The following is a 13918-nucleotide window of genomic DNA, read 5'->3' as shown; positions in this document are numbered from 1 at the left end:
ATTTCCCAATACTGTCGCTCCCTAGTGCAGGTTTTGATATTCACCTTGAGGAATCTGGACTTGGGGCCAACTTCCACTCACCTATGAGGATGAGTCGGGCTGTCTGAAAGAGCTGCTCATCTTTCCAGGTGGGATGCTCCGATTTCAAGATGTCACAGACACGGTTGTGCTCCCGAAGCCAGATTGTAGCATACATCATGAGGCCTGGGTGCCTCCCTAACTCTTCATGGCCCACGGCCATCTGTTGACTTTTAGGCACAGTTGATGGATAATTCATGTATGCTTGAGTGTCAGACACTGATGGTGGATACATCTGCCCATTCATCATCTACAACAGAACCACAGGACTTGATCACCTGTGGAAGGTCAGAGCTCACATTCTCTAGCATCCTACCCTGAACACAAATCCTAGGAGAAACATTGGCAAGTGGCCTTCCAGACCTCTCCAGTGGCAGGAAATTCAATACCTTCTCAGGCAGCCAGTTCTACTGCTGGACAGTTCAATGACTGAGAAACCTTATGCTGGCCTCAGGTCTGTCTCTCAGTTAACCATTCGCATTTCTGTTCCATGTTGCTTTGTAGAAATTAGACATTGGTTGTAATGTCCCCTTCTCCACCCAACAGGCAACCCTGACCCTGGGCCCTGAACATACTCCATTTCCTCCTTCTGCATACCTCAGTGACAATGCTTCATGCAGTATGGAGAGGGCTGAAGGGTCATCTCCACCTCCAAGCAGAATGCCTCCCACCCAAGAAACACCCAAAGGGAAGGCATCCCTTGGCATCCTGGCAGACTGATCCTTTCCCCACTCTATACCAAACCTCTGCACCTATTTCTGGCTATTCCAGGGCAGGCACAGGCTCAGACTTCACTTCATAGAACCCCAGAACTACCTGAAACTTGAGCTTCCCATCCTTAAAAAGTCGTAGCTGCTGCTGGCGCTGCAGGTTGTCTCCATAAATGTGACTGAGGTCTACCTGACAAGAGAGGGAGGGGAGTCACTTGGCCAGGTTTTTTCTGCCCCTAAATTACAACTTTGGGAGGAAGAAGGGAGAAAATACAGTCATCAAGGCCAGGGAAAAGGACAGATTAGAAAACCACATGGAGAGTCTCCCAACCTGACAGATCTGATAGAAAGGAAGTTCCTGAGGGCAGGGACTGGGTACTTAAGTTTTGATTTTTCATTTAAAAAAAAACTTTTATCTTCATATATTCAGTGCTGAAAAATATGCAGCATATGGTAGAACATTAATAAATGCTTATTGATTGATTGAAATTCTTGGATACCCAAAAGTGTATGCACACACAAAAACACACTGGCAGCCACAAATACACAGGCACACAGGCAAAACACCTATACATACACACACCTGGACATGCATTCCATCATACATGTATGCATATGCCAATATACCTACACAAGTGTTTGCATTTAGAACCTCTGGCCTCATCATTACCCTCAAGCCCCATTTCCATAAAACTTTAAAGTCTACAAAATGCCCTTTCTTCAACTGTGTGAAGGTAAGCAGGCATTCTGTAAAAGGACTATTAGCCCATTTCACAGAACAATCAATGACTCAGAGATGAAGTGACTTCCCTAGGGTCACTGATCTTAAAACACTGAATCTAGAATCAGAGTTTGTTACTTTCCTCCTATGTGACCTTGGACAAGTGACTTTTCCTTTCTAGTCCTCAGTTTCTTCATCTGTAAAAGGAAAAACCTGAAAAACCTAAGAACTCTTCTAGCTCTACACATTAGGATGTGATCTGTCAAACTCACAGAACAGACTGCAGGGTCATAGGTTTAGACCTGGAAGCAAACTAAAGGGTCATCTAGTTTTAACTACCCTCTTTTTATAGACAGGGAAACTGAGAACTCAAAAGGAGTGCTTAGATCATATAAGTAGGAATGAGAAGAGCCAGGATTCAAACCTGGGTTTTCTGACTCCAAATTCCACATTCTTTCAACTATACCACATTATCTCCATGTCTTCACCCTCCAAAGACCACTCCCCCTCTAAAAGGGATCTTAGTGATCACATTCACTTCCCTCATTTCCAGATTAGGAAACTGAGGCTCCTAAAACAGAACTCATTTGCACAAGATCACAAAGTCAGATCCTTTCAGCTAAATGTGGAACTCCTTACATTAATTAATACTATATTTAATATAGATAAAAAGCATCACGGGAAGTATATCCCCCAAAGGACAGTGCTGGAATGGGAACAAATGAAAAGAAAACTGAATTGGAGCTCACTCCGTGGCCCCTGGCTTTAGTTAAGGCAGGATTAAACTCTCCAAAATCCTTGAAGAACTGATGAGTATAGTGCTCGGCGAAGAAGGCGAACATAAGATTGCTCCCTTGAGGGTCTGGCACAAACTCTTTCCTCAACAGGAAACTTTTGACCAGCACCTCTGGGTCTGGCAGCTGTTTCTTCCCTGCAAGGAAAAGAGCCAAGATGGGATAGGCTGAGGAAATATCCATAATCCAATCAGTCAAGGAACACTGCCTGGATTTATCTCTCCCTTCAATACTTCTAAGACACGATTCCCCAACTCAAATGTGTCAGATTGCATTAGTGTAAAAAAAATGTTTAAGAATTTAGAAACTTCACTTCTAATCCTTGCTCTAAACTATGTTACTTTGGGGAAGACCCTGAACATATTTGGACCTCAGTTCCCTCATCCTTGATAGGACAATAATTTCTACCTTATCTACTCCATGGTACTGTTCTGAAACTCAACTGGGGAAATCACAGAATCTCAGAGTTGAACAGTGCCTAAGATGTCCTCTAGTCCAAATAACTCCTGACCTTCCTCTAAAGGGATGACTCAGATTATATTTGCAGACAGTAAAGAGGGAATACACTACTTTTCAACATGTGGACCATCTCACTTTTGACCTGTTCTGATTTTCAGGGGATTTCCATTATGCTGAATTGAAATACATCTCTGCTATGGTAACTACACTCCCCTACCAAATATACCTATGCTGTTGCCCCACCTCACTTCATTACTAGTTTTTTCCTTGGGACCAAGCAAAACTCTAGTCTCCTGCTTGTACAAAAATATTCACAACCATACTCTTCATGGTGGCAAGGAATGGGAAAATGAGGGGATGCCATTGATTGGGTAATGGATGAACAAATTGTGGTATATGATGGTGAATTGTGGTATATGATGGTGAACTATTCTGCTGAAAGGAATGATGATCTGGGGGATTTCTATATTTCTATATTAACTGGGAGGACTGTAATGAACTGATGCAGAGTGAAATGATCAGAACCAGAAGAACATTGTACACAGAAAGTAAAACTTTGTGGAACTATCCAATGTAATGGACTTTGCTACTAGTAGCAATGCAACAAACCAGGACACTCCTGAAGGACTTATGTAAAAGAATGCTATCCACATTGAGAGAAAGAATTATGGGAATAGAAATACAAAAGAAAACATATGATGTCACTTATCACACATTTATATGAGTATGTGATTTGGGGTTTAGGCTTTTAAAAAATCTAATATAGCAAAAATGAATAATATGGAAATAGGTATCAAGCAACAACATTTGTACAACCCAGTGGAATTGCTTGTCAGTTCTAGGAGAGGGAGGGAAGAGAAGAAGGAAAGAAAATGAATCATGTAAACATGGAAAAATATTGTAAAATTTAAAAATTTTTTAAAAATCCAATCTCCATTTCCCATGACAGGTTTCAGATACTTGAAGAATAATATCATGTTCTTTCTAAATCTTCTCTTTCCCACTTTAATATTCCAAGTTTCTTCGATTGATTCTCATATAGCATGGACTCACGATTCTGTCACTTTCCCTCTATTATTCAGGACCCAGAATTGAACAAAAAAAAAAAAAAAGGAGTTTGAGGAGCAGCTAGGTAGCACAGTAGATACAACGCTAGACCTGGAATCAGAGGATCTGGATTGAAATCTGGCCTCAGCTATTTCCTAGCTGTGTGACCCTAGGTAAGTCACTTAACCCTGATTGCCTAATCCTTACCACTCTTTTGCCTTAGAATTGAGACCAAGAGACAAGTAAGGATTTTTTAATCGGCTTTCACCAGGGCAGAAGAGAGAAAAATCACTATCTATGTCTCTCAGATACCACATCTTTATTAACTGTGGTGTAGAGGAGAGAACTATAGATTTGGAATCAGAGGACTAGGCCTCATTGACTACCTTGAGAAAGTCACAAATCTCATTAGGTCTCAGTTTCTTTATATATACAGGAGTTGGACTAGATGATCTCAGAGGTCTTGTCAAGCCCTAAATCCTATGATTATAATATAGGTCAACAAAGAGGAGATCCCCATCACTTAATGCTGACCCCTGGGTTGCTATCATTCCCACTACCCCTACATCAAGGAATTACCTTTGACCCCCATGGGGGTAGGACAGTCTTCAGGTACAGGGGGTAGGACTCGGGAATAGTAGCTCAAATTGGAATAGGATTCCCAGGTAATGTAGTTATGGTGTGAGTTGTAGGTGGATGGGCTAGGAATCAGGTTTGTTCGACCTTTGGGAGGAAAGGGACAGAACAATCACTTTGGCGTACAGACCTTCAAACCACTGTCCCTAGTAGGAGAAGGACACTGGACCCTTGTGTTCAGAGCACCCCCAGGGGGAAGGGGAAGACAGAGAGAGACAACTGCCCAGGCTGATAAGGAAGACAGGCCCTCTCCTCTAGGAATAATATTGCCCCAGCCAGAAGGGTAGAGAGAGGACATAAGTTAAGGAAACCCCAAGGTTTCAGCCTGGCTTGTAAAACTGTGTCTGACATCTAACTGCTTCCAGGATTCATGTCTGCTTAATCTTATCAGATGCTGTGAATTCCTCTAACTTAGTGAAGCTGGGCACCTTGGTTTGATGTTCCACAGATTAACTAGAACACAAGGCCCAGTCCCACCCCAAATTCATTGTTCCCTTTGCTATCTCCTGAGTCACTCCAGATCCAATACCTACCTACCAACTGGCCTCCCTGGGTGAGGGGGAATGATGACAATTTGGATTAGAAAATACAAATATTCAGTATTCTGTTTTCTGGCTTTCTATATCCTAAGTTCTCTTTCATTTTTAATCTTCTAATTTCTAATATCCTACATCCTAAGATTTCTTCCAGCTTTAACTTTTTAACTTCTAACAGGTTTTTTGGTTTTAAGGTACTTTTTAGATTAAACAACATGTGCTCTCTCCTAACGATCTATATTCTAGGTTCCCTTCTAGCTCTTTACTGGTATTAAGATAAGGACATCCTTCCACGGTATGAAAGGGGTTGAAGTAGAGACATACTTGTAATAATAAGCCTCATAAGAACATCTCGGAGGAAGGTAGCGTTGATCAACTTCCAGATCCAGCGAATGTGGGTCAGGAGGAAGTCAGTGAATGAAGGGCTAGGACTCAGGCCTTCCCGGATCCTCGTCCATAGCAATGCTGGTGTGGGAGGGGCAAGCAGACAGAAATTTCATCAGTCTCCCTCCTCCCCAGGCTCAGATACAAAAGGCAGAAAGGATAGGGAGACAAGGAAAGAAGGAGGAGGAAGTGAAGATGATAAGGAATGGGGCACAGGGAGCAGTACTCACGGGTGGTGCAATTGGGCCCATAGTAGCCAGTTCTGGTACAATCACACTGGTATTTTTCTAGTTCAAAGTGTATACAGATACCTTTGTTTTGACATGGGTAGTAGCAGCAGGGATTCACTGTGGGGAGATGATAGGATATATAATTGAAAATAAACCCTCTTTTAGTTCTCCATAAAATACTCCTCAAAAACTCACCAGTGACCAATCAATCCCCAGAACACTAAAAGTGCCCAGGAAATATGTCTCCCATGTTGTCTCCTCTGAACAAATGCCTCAATGGCATTCCTTCCTACGACAGACATGTACAGTCATGTAATTTAGACCAGAAAGGGTCTCTAAATGGGATCTTATCCACTTCCCTCATTTTATAAATGAGAAAACAGAGGCCTACAGAGATTATATGATATTCCCAATGTCACAAAAATCATAAATAGCAGGGTCAGGCTTCAAATCTTCTACCCCAAATCCACTACACTAGATTTCCGCACCCTTCCCACCCTCTCCCCACTCAATGCTGGACCTTTCTGGGAGGAATGTGCCAGGACCCCTGTCATTCCTTCTTCCCACCTCATAAGCCATCCTAATGCCACCTATTTCCACCATCCACCCCAGAGATTTGGGCATCCAAGCTATCTGACAAGAAACTTGGTGCCACTAATCCTGAGTTAGAACACTAATACTCTCCTTTCAGAATTTTTGTGGCATTGATGTTTTTTGTTAGACTCTTCTTATCACACTGACCAATCCTTATTTTCTTTTACAGAATCCTCACCCATGCTACAGTCCTATTCATGGGTTTATTCTAAAGCTGTGTCATGGGCTCCCCTATTCTTTCTCTATCCATCTTCTCTTGGTGATCTTGTTGAGTTCCATGGCAACAATTCATCTTTAAGCAAAAAATTCTCATATCTATATATTCAACCCTCAGTGTTCTCTTGAGCAAGAAATACTGAAAAAAATACTCAAAAAAGAAATACTCAAATACTTGAAATAATGTTGCAAATTACTAATGTTGCAAATAACTACCTGTTGGACCATTCTAGGTGGATGTTCCATATATATCTCAAAGTTAACTGAAGATTAATGTCAGATCCAGTTAAGATGGCTGCCTGATTGGAGCACCATGATTCCCCCATAACCATTCCCCCCAAAATCCTAAAAGCACCACACCAGAAAATGACAAATGTCAAAGGGGATGTGGGAAAACTGGGACAGTAATACATTATTGCTGGAGTTATGAACTGATTCACCCATTCTAGAGAGCAACTTTAAAACTCTGTATAACCTTTGACACAGCAATACCACCATTAGGTCTGTATCCCAAAGAGATTTTTAAAAAGAAAGGGTGAGGAAGAACTATATGTAAAAAATATTTATAGAGGTTCTTCTTCTAGTGGCAAATTGGAAATTGAGTGGATATCTATCAATTGGGAAATGACTGGAAAAAGTGGTATAGTGGTATATATGTTTGTATTGACAAGCAGGTTGGTCTCAGAACAACTTGGAAAGACTTATGTGAACTGATGCAAAGTTAAGTAAGCAGAACCAGGAGACTATTGTACACAGTAAAAGCAATATTGAAAGAAAATGAATTGTGAATTATTTAGCTATTCTTAGCAAAATAATGATCGAAGACAGTGTGTTGGCAAACCTTTTTGAGATCTCATGCCCAAACTGCAACTTCAAGCTACCTGTGAGTCCCCTGCATTACTTCAGAAAACAGAGGGGGAAATCTTTGTACTGGGCAGTAGGACAGAGGAACAAGGAATGCAAAAATATCTGTGGAAGCTATGGAGAGGGGAAACCAAGGAGTCCCCTCTGTGTAACAAGGGCACATGTGCCATACCTTTGCCAAGACAGATCTAAGATAATTCCAAAGGCGTCATGATGAAAAATGATATCCATCTCCATAGAAAGAAATCTGAATAGGGATAGAAGGATGCTTGTTTTTTATTTTCTTAATTTTTCTTGGGGGGGGGGGTGGTTCATGGTTTCTTTCACATTACTAATATGGAAAGATGTTTTGTATAACTGTGCACTTAAAACTTAAATAAAATTGCTTGCTGTTGCAGGGAGAGGAGAGGAAAGAGAGAAAAAGGAAAGTGGAACTGAATTTTTTTGAAACAAATATTGAACATTTTTTACATATGATTGGAAAAATATTTTTAAAAAACACATCAGATCAAATTGTGATAAAAATATGATAAGAAACTATAGTAAAGCATATTTCTCCAAAAACCACACAAAAATGAACCAAATACTCCCCAGACATTAGAAAAGAGAGTTGTAAGAAAAGCCAGCATTACCTTACCAGTATGACCACAGACTGTCCAGAGATGTATGTATCCCACAAAGCTCTATATACAGTGGCAACAAGAAGACTTCCATGAGAAATCCATATGTGGAATAGAAAGATAGCAAGAAGCTTGGAGGCAACCAGGAATGGAAGTGAACAGTCCAATCATGGGACAAGGAATTAAATCAGAATGTCCCAAGATCAACAATTCCAAGGTCGTTAGATCTCTGACTTGAGTTACCTAAAATTTCCCCGAAAATCCAAAAACCTGAATCTCAAAAGCCCAGGGAGAGCTAAATCCAGGAGACAGAAATAGGTAAGAAGATGACACTGTGGGTAGAACACTGGACCAAGAGCCATGAAGACTTGAACTCAAATCTAGCTTCAAATAACACTTCTGTGACCTTGGACAATTACTTAATGTCTATTTGCCTCTTCCTTCAACTATAAAAAAGAGATAATAATACCTCCTTGGTTGCTGTGAGGATCAAATGATAGAATATTTGCAAAGAAGTCAACACAGTGCCTAGCACACAGTATATAGTATATAAATGTTTGCTGCTATTCTTGTTACTGTTATTACTATATTTACTATTATCAAAGTAGGGATCCTGTTGACCCAGGTGAAAATCAAGATCAAGCAAGGCTGACCACATCACCCAAAAGTGTATCAGGAGACAGATACTGGTCATGGTGCAAAACCCCAATTCTAAGAAAACTGAGGCTTAGAGACATAGCTTCTGGGCAATCATTCTACTTTGATTCCCTCTCACTTTCAAGATGCCTAGGAAGATACAACCTGGTTCTGGCTGGTTCCTCATTTTCACTGCATTGGGGGGTTAGAAGGGGAAGAAGGTGCAGGAATCAAGGAAGAAAGAGACCAAGAAAACAGAACAGAAATGTTTGGAAATTTTCAAGTGTGAGTAAATCATAAGTGCTCCAAGCAAGAAAAAATTTGAAAAGGCATCACAACCAGTCCCTCAGGTCCTAACCCCAAGACATCCAGAAAAACTGCCTGTGTTATGCAGTGGAAATTCATTATCTTTTCATTTAGAAGGTCTGAATTACAATTCTACTCAGTACTATTTTTAAAAAATGTGATCAAATGAAGAAATTATGTCACCTCTAAGCCTCAGTTTACTCATTTATAAAAGTTAGAGGATTAAATTACCTTTGCCTAGGATCAGAGATCATTAACTAAGATCACAGCTCTAGCACTAGAAAGAACCTTACTGGATATTTCATCCATACCCCTCATTTTACATTTAAGGGAACTGAGTCCCAAAGTAGTATGAAATTATTTGTTCAAGGTCATAGAACAACTTTGTAGCAGACCTGGGCCTAGATCTTGGAACTTGAGTCTTCCAACCCAATGATTTTTCTATTATTAGCAGACTCGGGTTTCCTTTCTATAATTCCAGGGTCAGGTAGATATTACATTAAGGTGATTACATTTAATCCATAGGGGATAGAAGGGGTAGGCTATAGTGTAGTTTAGGGGAGAAAATAGTGGGATAATAAATATGAATACACTGACCTCTGGTTAATGATGGCAGAGGAGCCCAGCTCCCAAATGTATATTCAGCAAAGACGTCAAAAGATTATAAGACCAAAGAGTGATCAAGAATTCCAAAAGGGGACAGCTAGGTGGTTCAGAAGACTGAGAGTCAGGCCTAGAGATGGGAGGTCCTGGGCTCAAATCTGTCCTCAGATAACTTCCTAGAAGTGCGACCTGTTGTAAGGGATTTTAGCAGGAGCAAGCTGAAAGCAGGAGATCAATCCTACAGGCCAACATTTCAGACGTCTGAAAAGGCAGTTTCTGGCTGACAGGTTGTTGCTTTCCCTTACAGTCAGAAGAGCCAGGAGGGTTATTCTAGGGTGGAACTAGATATTCCCTCTCCTGTGGCTTTTCTTGAGATTCTACTGCTGCTGAAGAGTGATTTTCAACAGAGTTGCTGCTGGTGATTTTCTACTGGGACTTCTCCAGACCCATCATCAAGAGGACTCCAGTTTGTGAGACTACTCTGACCCTTGTTCTTGCTCCTACCAGCCCCTCCTTTAATCTTAATTAGTTCTTAAGAAATTAATCAGATTAGTAAAGAAAGCTGTTAATGGGTCAGAATACTGGCTTTTGAGGTGTAAGTTTAGATCGCCTCAATTCCCTTCCTTCCTTTCTCTTAGCTTAATACATAGCTAGTTATAATTACTTGTTTACCTAGTATTTTAATTATACTTATTTCAATTTATGAGTGAGTAGGTCAAATCTACAAAAATTGCCCTAGACCAGGGTAGTTGAGAAAGGTCTGTGAGGCTGGCAGTTGAAGTACCTTGCAAGATTCCAGTTTTACTTCCATACCTGTTTGCTCTCCAAGGTCCTGAAAAAACAGAATTCTGACTTTTGATGGACACAAGGGGAGGTTTAAATATTAAATAGACTAAAGGGCAAACGCACATATGTTAAGAGAAAAAAATATTTTTTCCTTTTTTTCTGTTACTGTTTTTTTTTGGTTATTGTTATTATTAATCGAGGTGGATACTAATACATATCCTATTCTATATAACAACTTTATCTATACATTGGGCATCATGTCAGGAGACATGATGAATGCTATTTTCTTCTTTTTCTGGGACTGTTTCATGTTTATCCCTTATGGGATTTTCAGCCTATTCCCTCAATGCTGTTACACAATGCTAGATTATGAATGGATGGAATGGGTTATGTTATTAACTTTAATTAATTAACTACTTTAATTCAGTTAGAAGCCTATTGCATTTGGAAAGAGATTCTGTCAAGAACAAAAATCAGGTGAAAGTGAAGATAAGTCAAAACCTTGCAACATATACTGAAGACTCTCCAGGAGGCACCTGAAGCCTACAGTCTTCTATACTTTGGTGACAGAAGGCTGGAGTAGTTGGGTGAGGAATTCCCAGGGTGGCAGGAAACCCCTAGCATTCTTAAAGTGAATAACTCTTAGACCAGGACATCTCAAGCAAGCTGGAAGTTTGCAATCCAATATCCAAGATGTTCCAATGGGCCCTGAAGACCTAAGAGTCCTGAACTTAGTTAATCTAGGAGGAGACCATATGAAACTTACCAGGACTCTGAAAGCATAGAAAACCAAGGACAGGACCAAAAAGGACCCCACCACTCCATTCAAGAGTACAGATTAGGGCAGAACTTTGACCTGATATAAAATCTCAAATTAGGCACCAAAGCTGAATATATGACTAAATAGGAGAAGATACTGAATGCTACGAGGAAATAGCATGCATCTAGAAGTGGTGAAAAGACAAGCCCAGAGGAAGAGATTATCTCCACAATAGCTAAAAGCAAAACCTTGGGGGGTGGGGGGGGGGAAGTATCTTAGCCTCAAAGATTAGGAAAGTACTTGGAAGAAATGAAGCAAGAAAGAAAAGGAAATTACAAATAAAAGCTTTCAGGCAATGAAGTGGAAAGAAAGTCCAGAAGAAAAGGTAGAAAATGTTGCCAAATTTTTTAAATCCCTAAATATTAGAACAGGCTAATTAGAAATCACCGAATTTATGAAATAACAAAAAACATAGGGTGTTCCAAAATTTTAGTGCAGCTTTAGACTATTAAAATGTGACCATGTCATAGCTAATGATGTTTAAAACAATTCAGATTTTTAATAATTATTGATATTGCTGAGTTAATAGTTTTAAGTGGAGAAAGCATAAAATGTGACATCATTATTATAACTTAAAACTTCACAAAAACTGTTGGGACACCTTGTAGGAGAACAAGATCAAATATTGAACAAAGCAAAGAAAACAAAAGGTTTTTCCTATCAAAAAACATATCTGGGTAAACAAGTCAAGGAAAGATAACCAAGAAATATCTAACTCCTGGAAAACTAGACATTTTACTTTGAGAAATAACAGATGATATCTGCTCATACCTACTAGAATTGGAGGACAAATGACAACAGAAGGAATCTATTGGACATCTCTTGAAAGAAACCTCAAAATGATAGTACTCATGAATGTCGTAGTCAAAATTGAGCTTCCAGGTCAAATGAAAAAGTCAGAAAGAAGTTGTTCAAGAACTGAGGAACCACAATCATATAACACATAGAAGCTACTACCATAAAGAAGAAAACTTGAACTGTTAAGTAAGATAGAAGATAAGTGTTGACAATCAAGAATAGTTTACCCTGAAAAACAGTATAGTTCTAAAAGAGGAAAACATAGGCCTTTAGTAAAACAGATCACTTTCAAGCTTCCCCAAGGAAAACTTAGAAATGAACAGAAACTGAAATGAAAATGGATAAATGAAGAGACACTTTAATAAGTAAATTTATTTGAGCAATTAGAAGGAGCTAAATATTTATGTTCTTACATTATAATAGAGAGAGGAGAAACAAATGTCACTCTGGAACCCTAAGGTCTTTAAGGGTCACAGAAGGAATTAAATATAGGGAATCTAGGATTGGTTTTGATCTGTTTTGATGGTCTTAGGAGAAGAAAGAAGTCAGGGGAAAGAACTATATTTAGAAGAAGGTAGGGAAACAATATTTTTCATCATCAAAGTTCCTGAAAAGAAAAAAAACTACCAAAAAATGGAAAAGCAGGTAAGGAGAAAGAGCTTCACAAGAACATCATTCTTATCTGAACTGTACATAGGAAGGCTGAACATGCCCAATGGAGAAATACATTAAATTCAACAAGAAGGGACATGGAAAGGGAGAGGGCGATTTAAAAGGAAGGTGGTGCTGTAGGAAAAGTAGTCACTAGGAAAATAAACTTCAACTCCAGAGTATTTATCATTAGAAGAAAATTTAAATGAAAAAACTAATGAGTAAGAACTAGTGATGGGGAGTATCTGAGAAAAGGGAAGAGAAGAAAGGCAGGAGAGTTAAAGAAAATCACTTCAATTATAGATCACTTATTGATCACACTTGTTTTCAACCACTTTCTTTATTAAATAATAAGAATTTAAAAGGGGAACTATATGAGTATATGATGCATGGAAATATGCAATTAACAATCATAATTGATAATGTGAATGGTATGAACTTGCCCACAAAAGAGGAGAAGGTAGCAGAATGAATATAAAACAGAATCCAACAATGTATTATTTAAAAGAAACACACTTGAAACAAAGATACAGAGAGATATAAAATAAGCACCTGGAATAAAATTCATCATACTTCAAGTGACCTCAAAAAATCAGAGGAAGCATTCATAACTTCAGACAAGAAATTTTTAAAATAGACATCATTAAAAGAAATGAACAGAGAAATCATATTATGTTGAAAGACACTACAATGAAGTCAAATCAGAACTTAATATATTTATGAATTTCTGCATCAAATGGCTTAAAATTTATACATTAAGGGAGAAATAAATCAAATTATGAGAAGAAATTTATGGTAAAACTATAACATATGGGAATGTTAACATAGACTTTTTAGCATTAGACAATTAACAAAAAATATAAACAACAAAGAAGTTAAAAATCAGAATAGAGATAAATATAATAAATCTCTTGCAATTACTAAGGAAATAGAAAGGGACATATGAATTTCTCAGGTGTGCATGGCACCTTTACAAAAACTTATCAGATGCTAGATCATAAATCATAACAAACAAATTAAGGAAAACAGAAATGTTAAACATATCCTTTACAGACTACAACACAACAAAAAGCATAATTAATAAAGGACCTTTTAAGAAAAGATTCAGGGCAAAATGGAGAACAATTTAATAATTGGTAGGTCGAAAATAAGTCATGCAAATAAAGAACCCCACAAAACCGAGGATACAGATCAAAACATTTGGGACATACCCAAAAGAGTCCTCTCATAAATTTTATGCATCTAAAAACTTTCATTAATTAAAGGAAAAAGAACAGATCAATCATTAAATCTGGCATACAACTTAACAAAAATAACTACAAAAAGAATAATTTTTAAAACATCAAAATGAAAATTCTGAAAATCAAAGAAATTTTTTAACTTGAAGTATAGAATGGTTAGATAAAACAAAGAACTATTAAAATAACAA

General features: G+C 38.5%; 1 protein-coding gene across 1 annotated transcript in view; it reads right to left on the bottom strand.

Annotated features, from left to right (window-relative positions):
* Positions 1-13918, bottom strand: part of LOC130456428 (prostaglandin G/H synthase 1-like) — a 43382-nt gene that overhangs the window by 9286 nt on the left and 20178 nt on the right. Inside the window, exons 2-7 of the mRNA XM_056812100.1 lie at positions 5596-5712; positions 5306-5446; positions 4389-4532; positions 2259-2440; positions 895-978; positions 82-328 (exon numbers count right to left, since the gene is read on the bottom strand). Of these exons, the coding sequence (XP_056668078.1) occupies positions 82-328; positions 895-978; positions 2259-2440; positions 4389-4532; positions 5306-5446; positions 5596-5712 (915 nt within the window). The remainder of the gene's footprint in view (positions 1-81; positions 329-894; positions 979-2258; positions 2441-4388; positions 4533-5305; positions 5447-5595; positions 5713-13918) is intronic.

The sequence above is a fragment of the Monodelphis domestica genome, chromosome 1, assembly GCF_027887165.1.
Source record: "Monodelphis domestica isolate mMonDom1 chromosome 1, mMonDom1.pri, whole genome shotgun sequence".
In the NCBI taxonomy this organism is placed as follows: domain Eukaryota; kingdom Metazoa; phylum Chordata; class Mammalia; order Didelphimorphia; family Didelphidae; genus Monodelphis; species Monodelphis domestica.
Note: the sequence above shows the minus strand (reverse complement) of the source record. Positions and strands in the feature narration are given on the sequence as shown.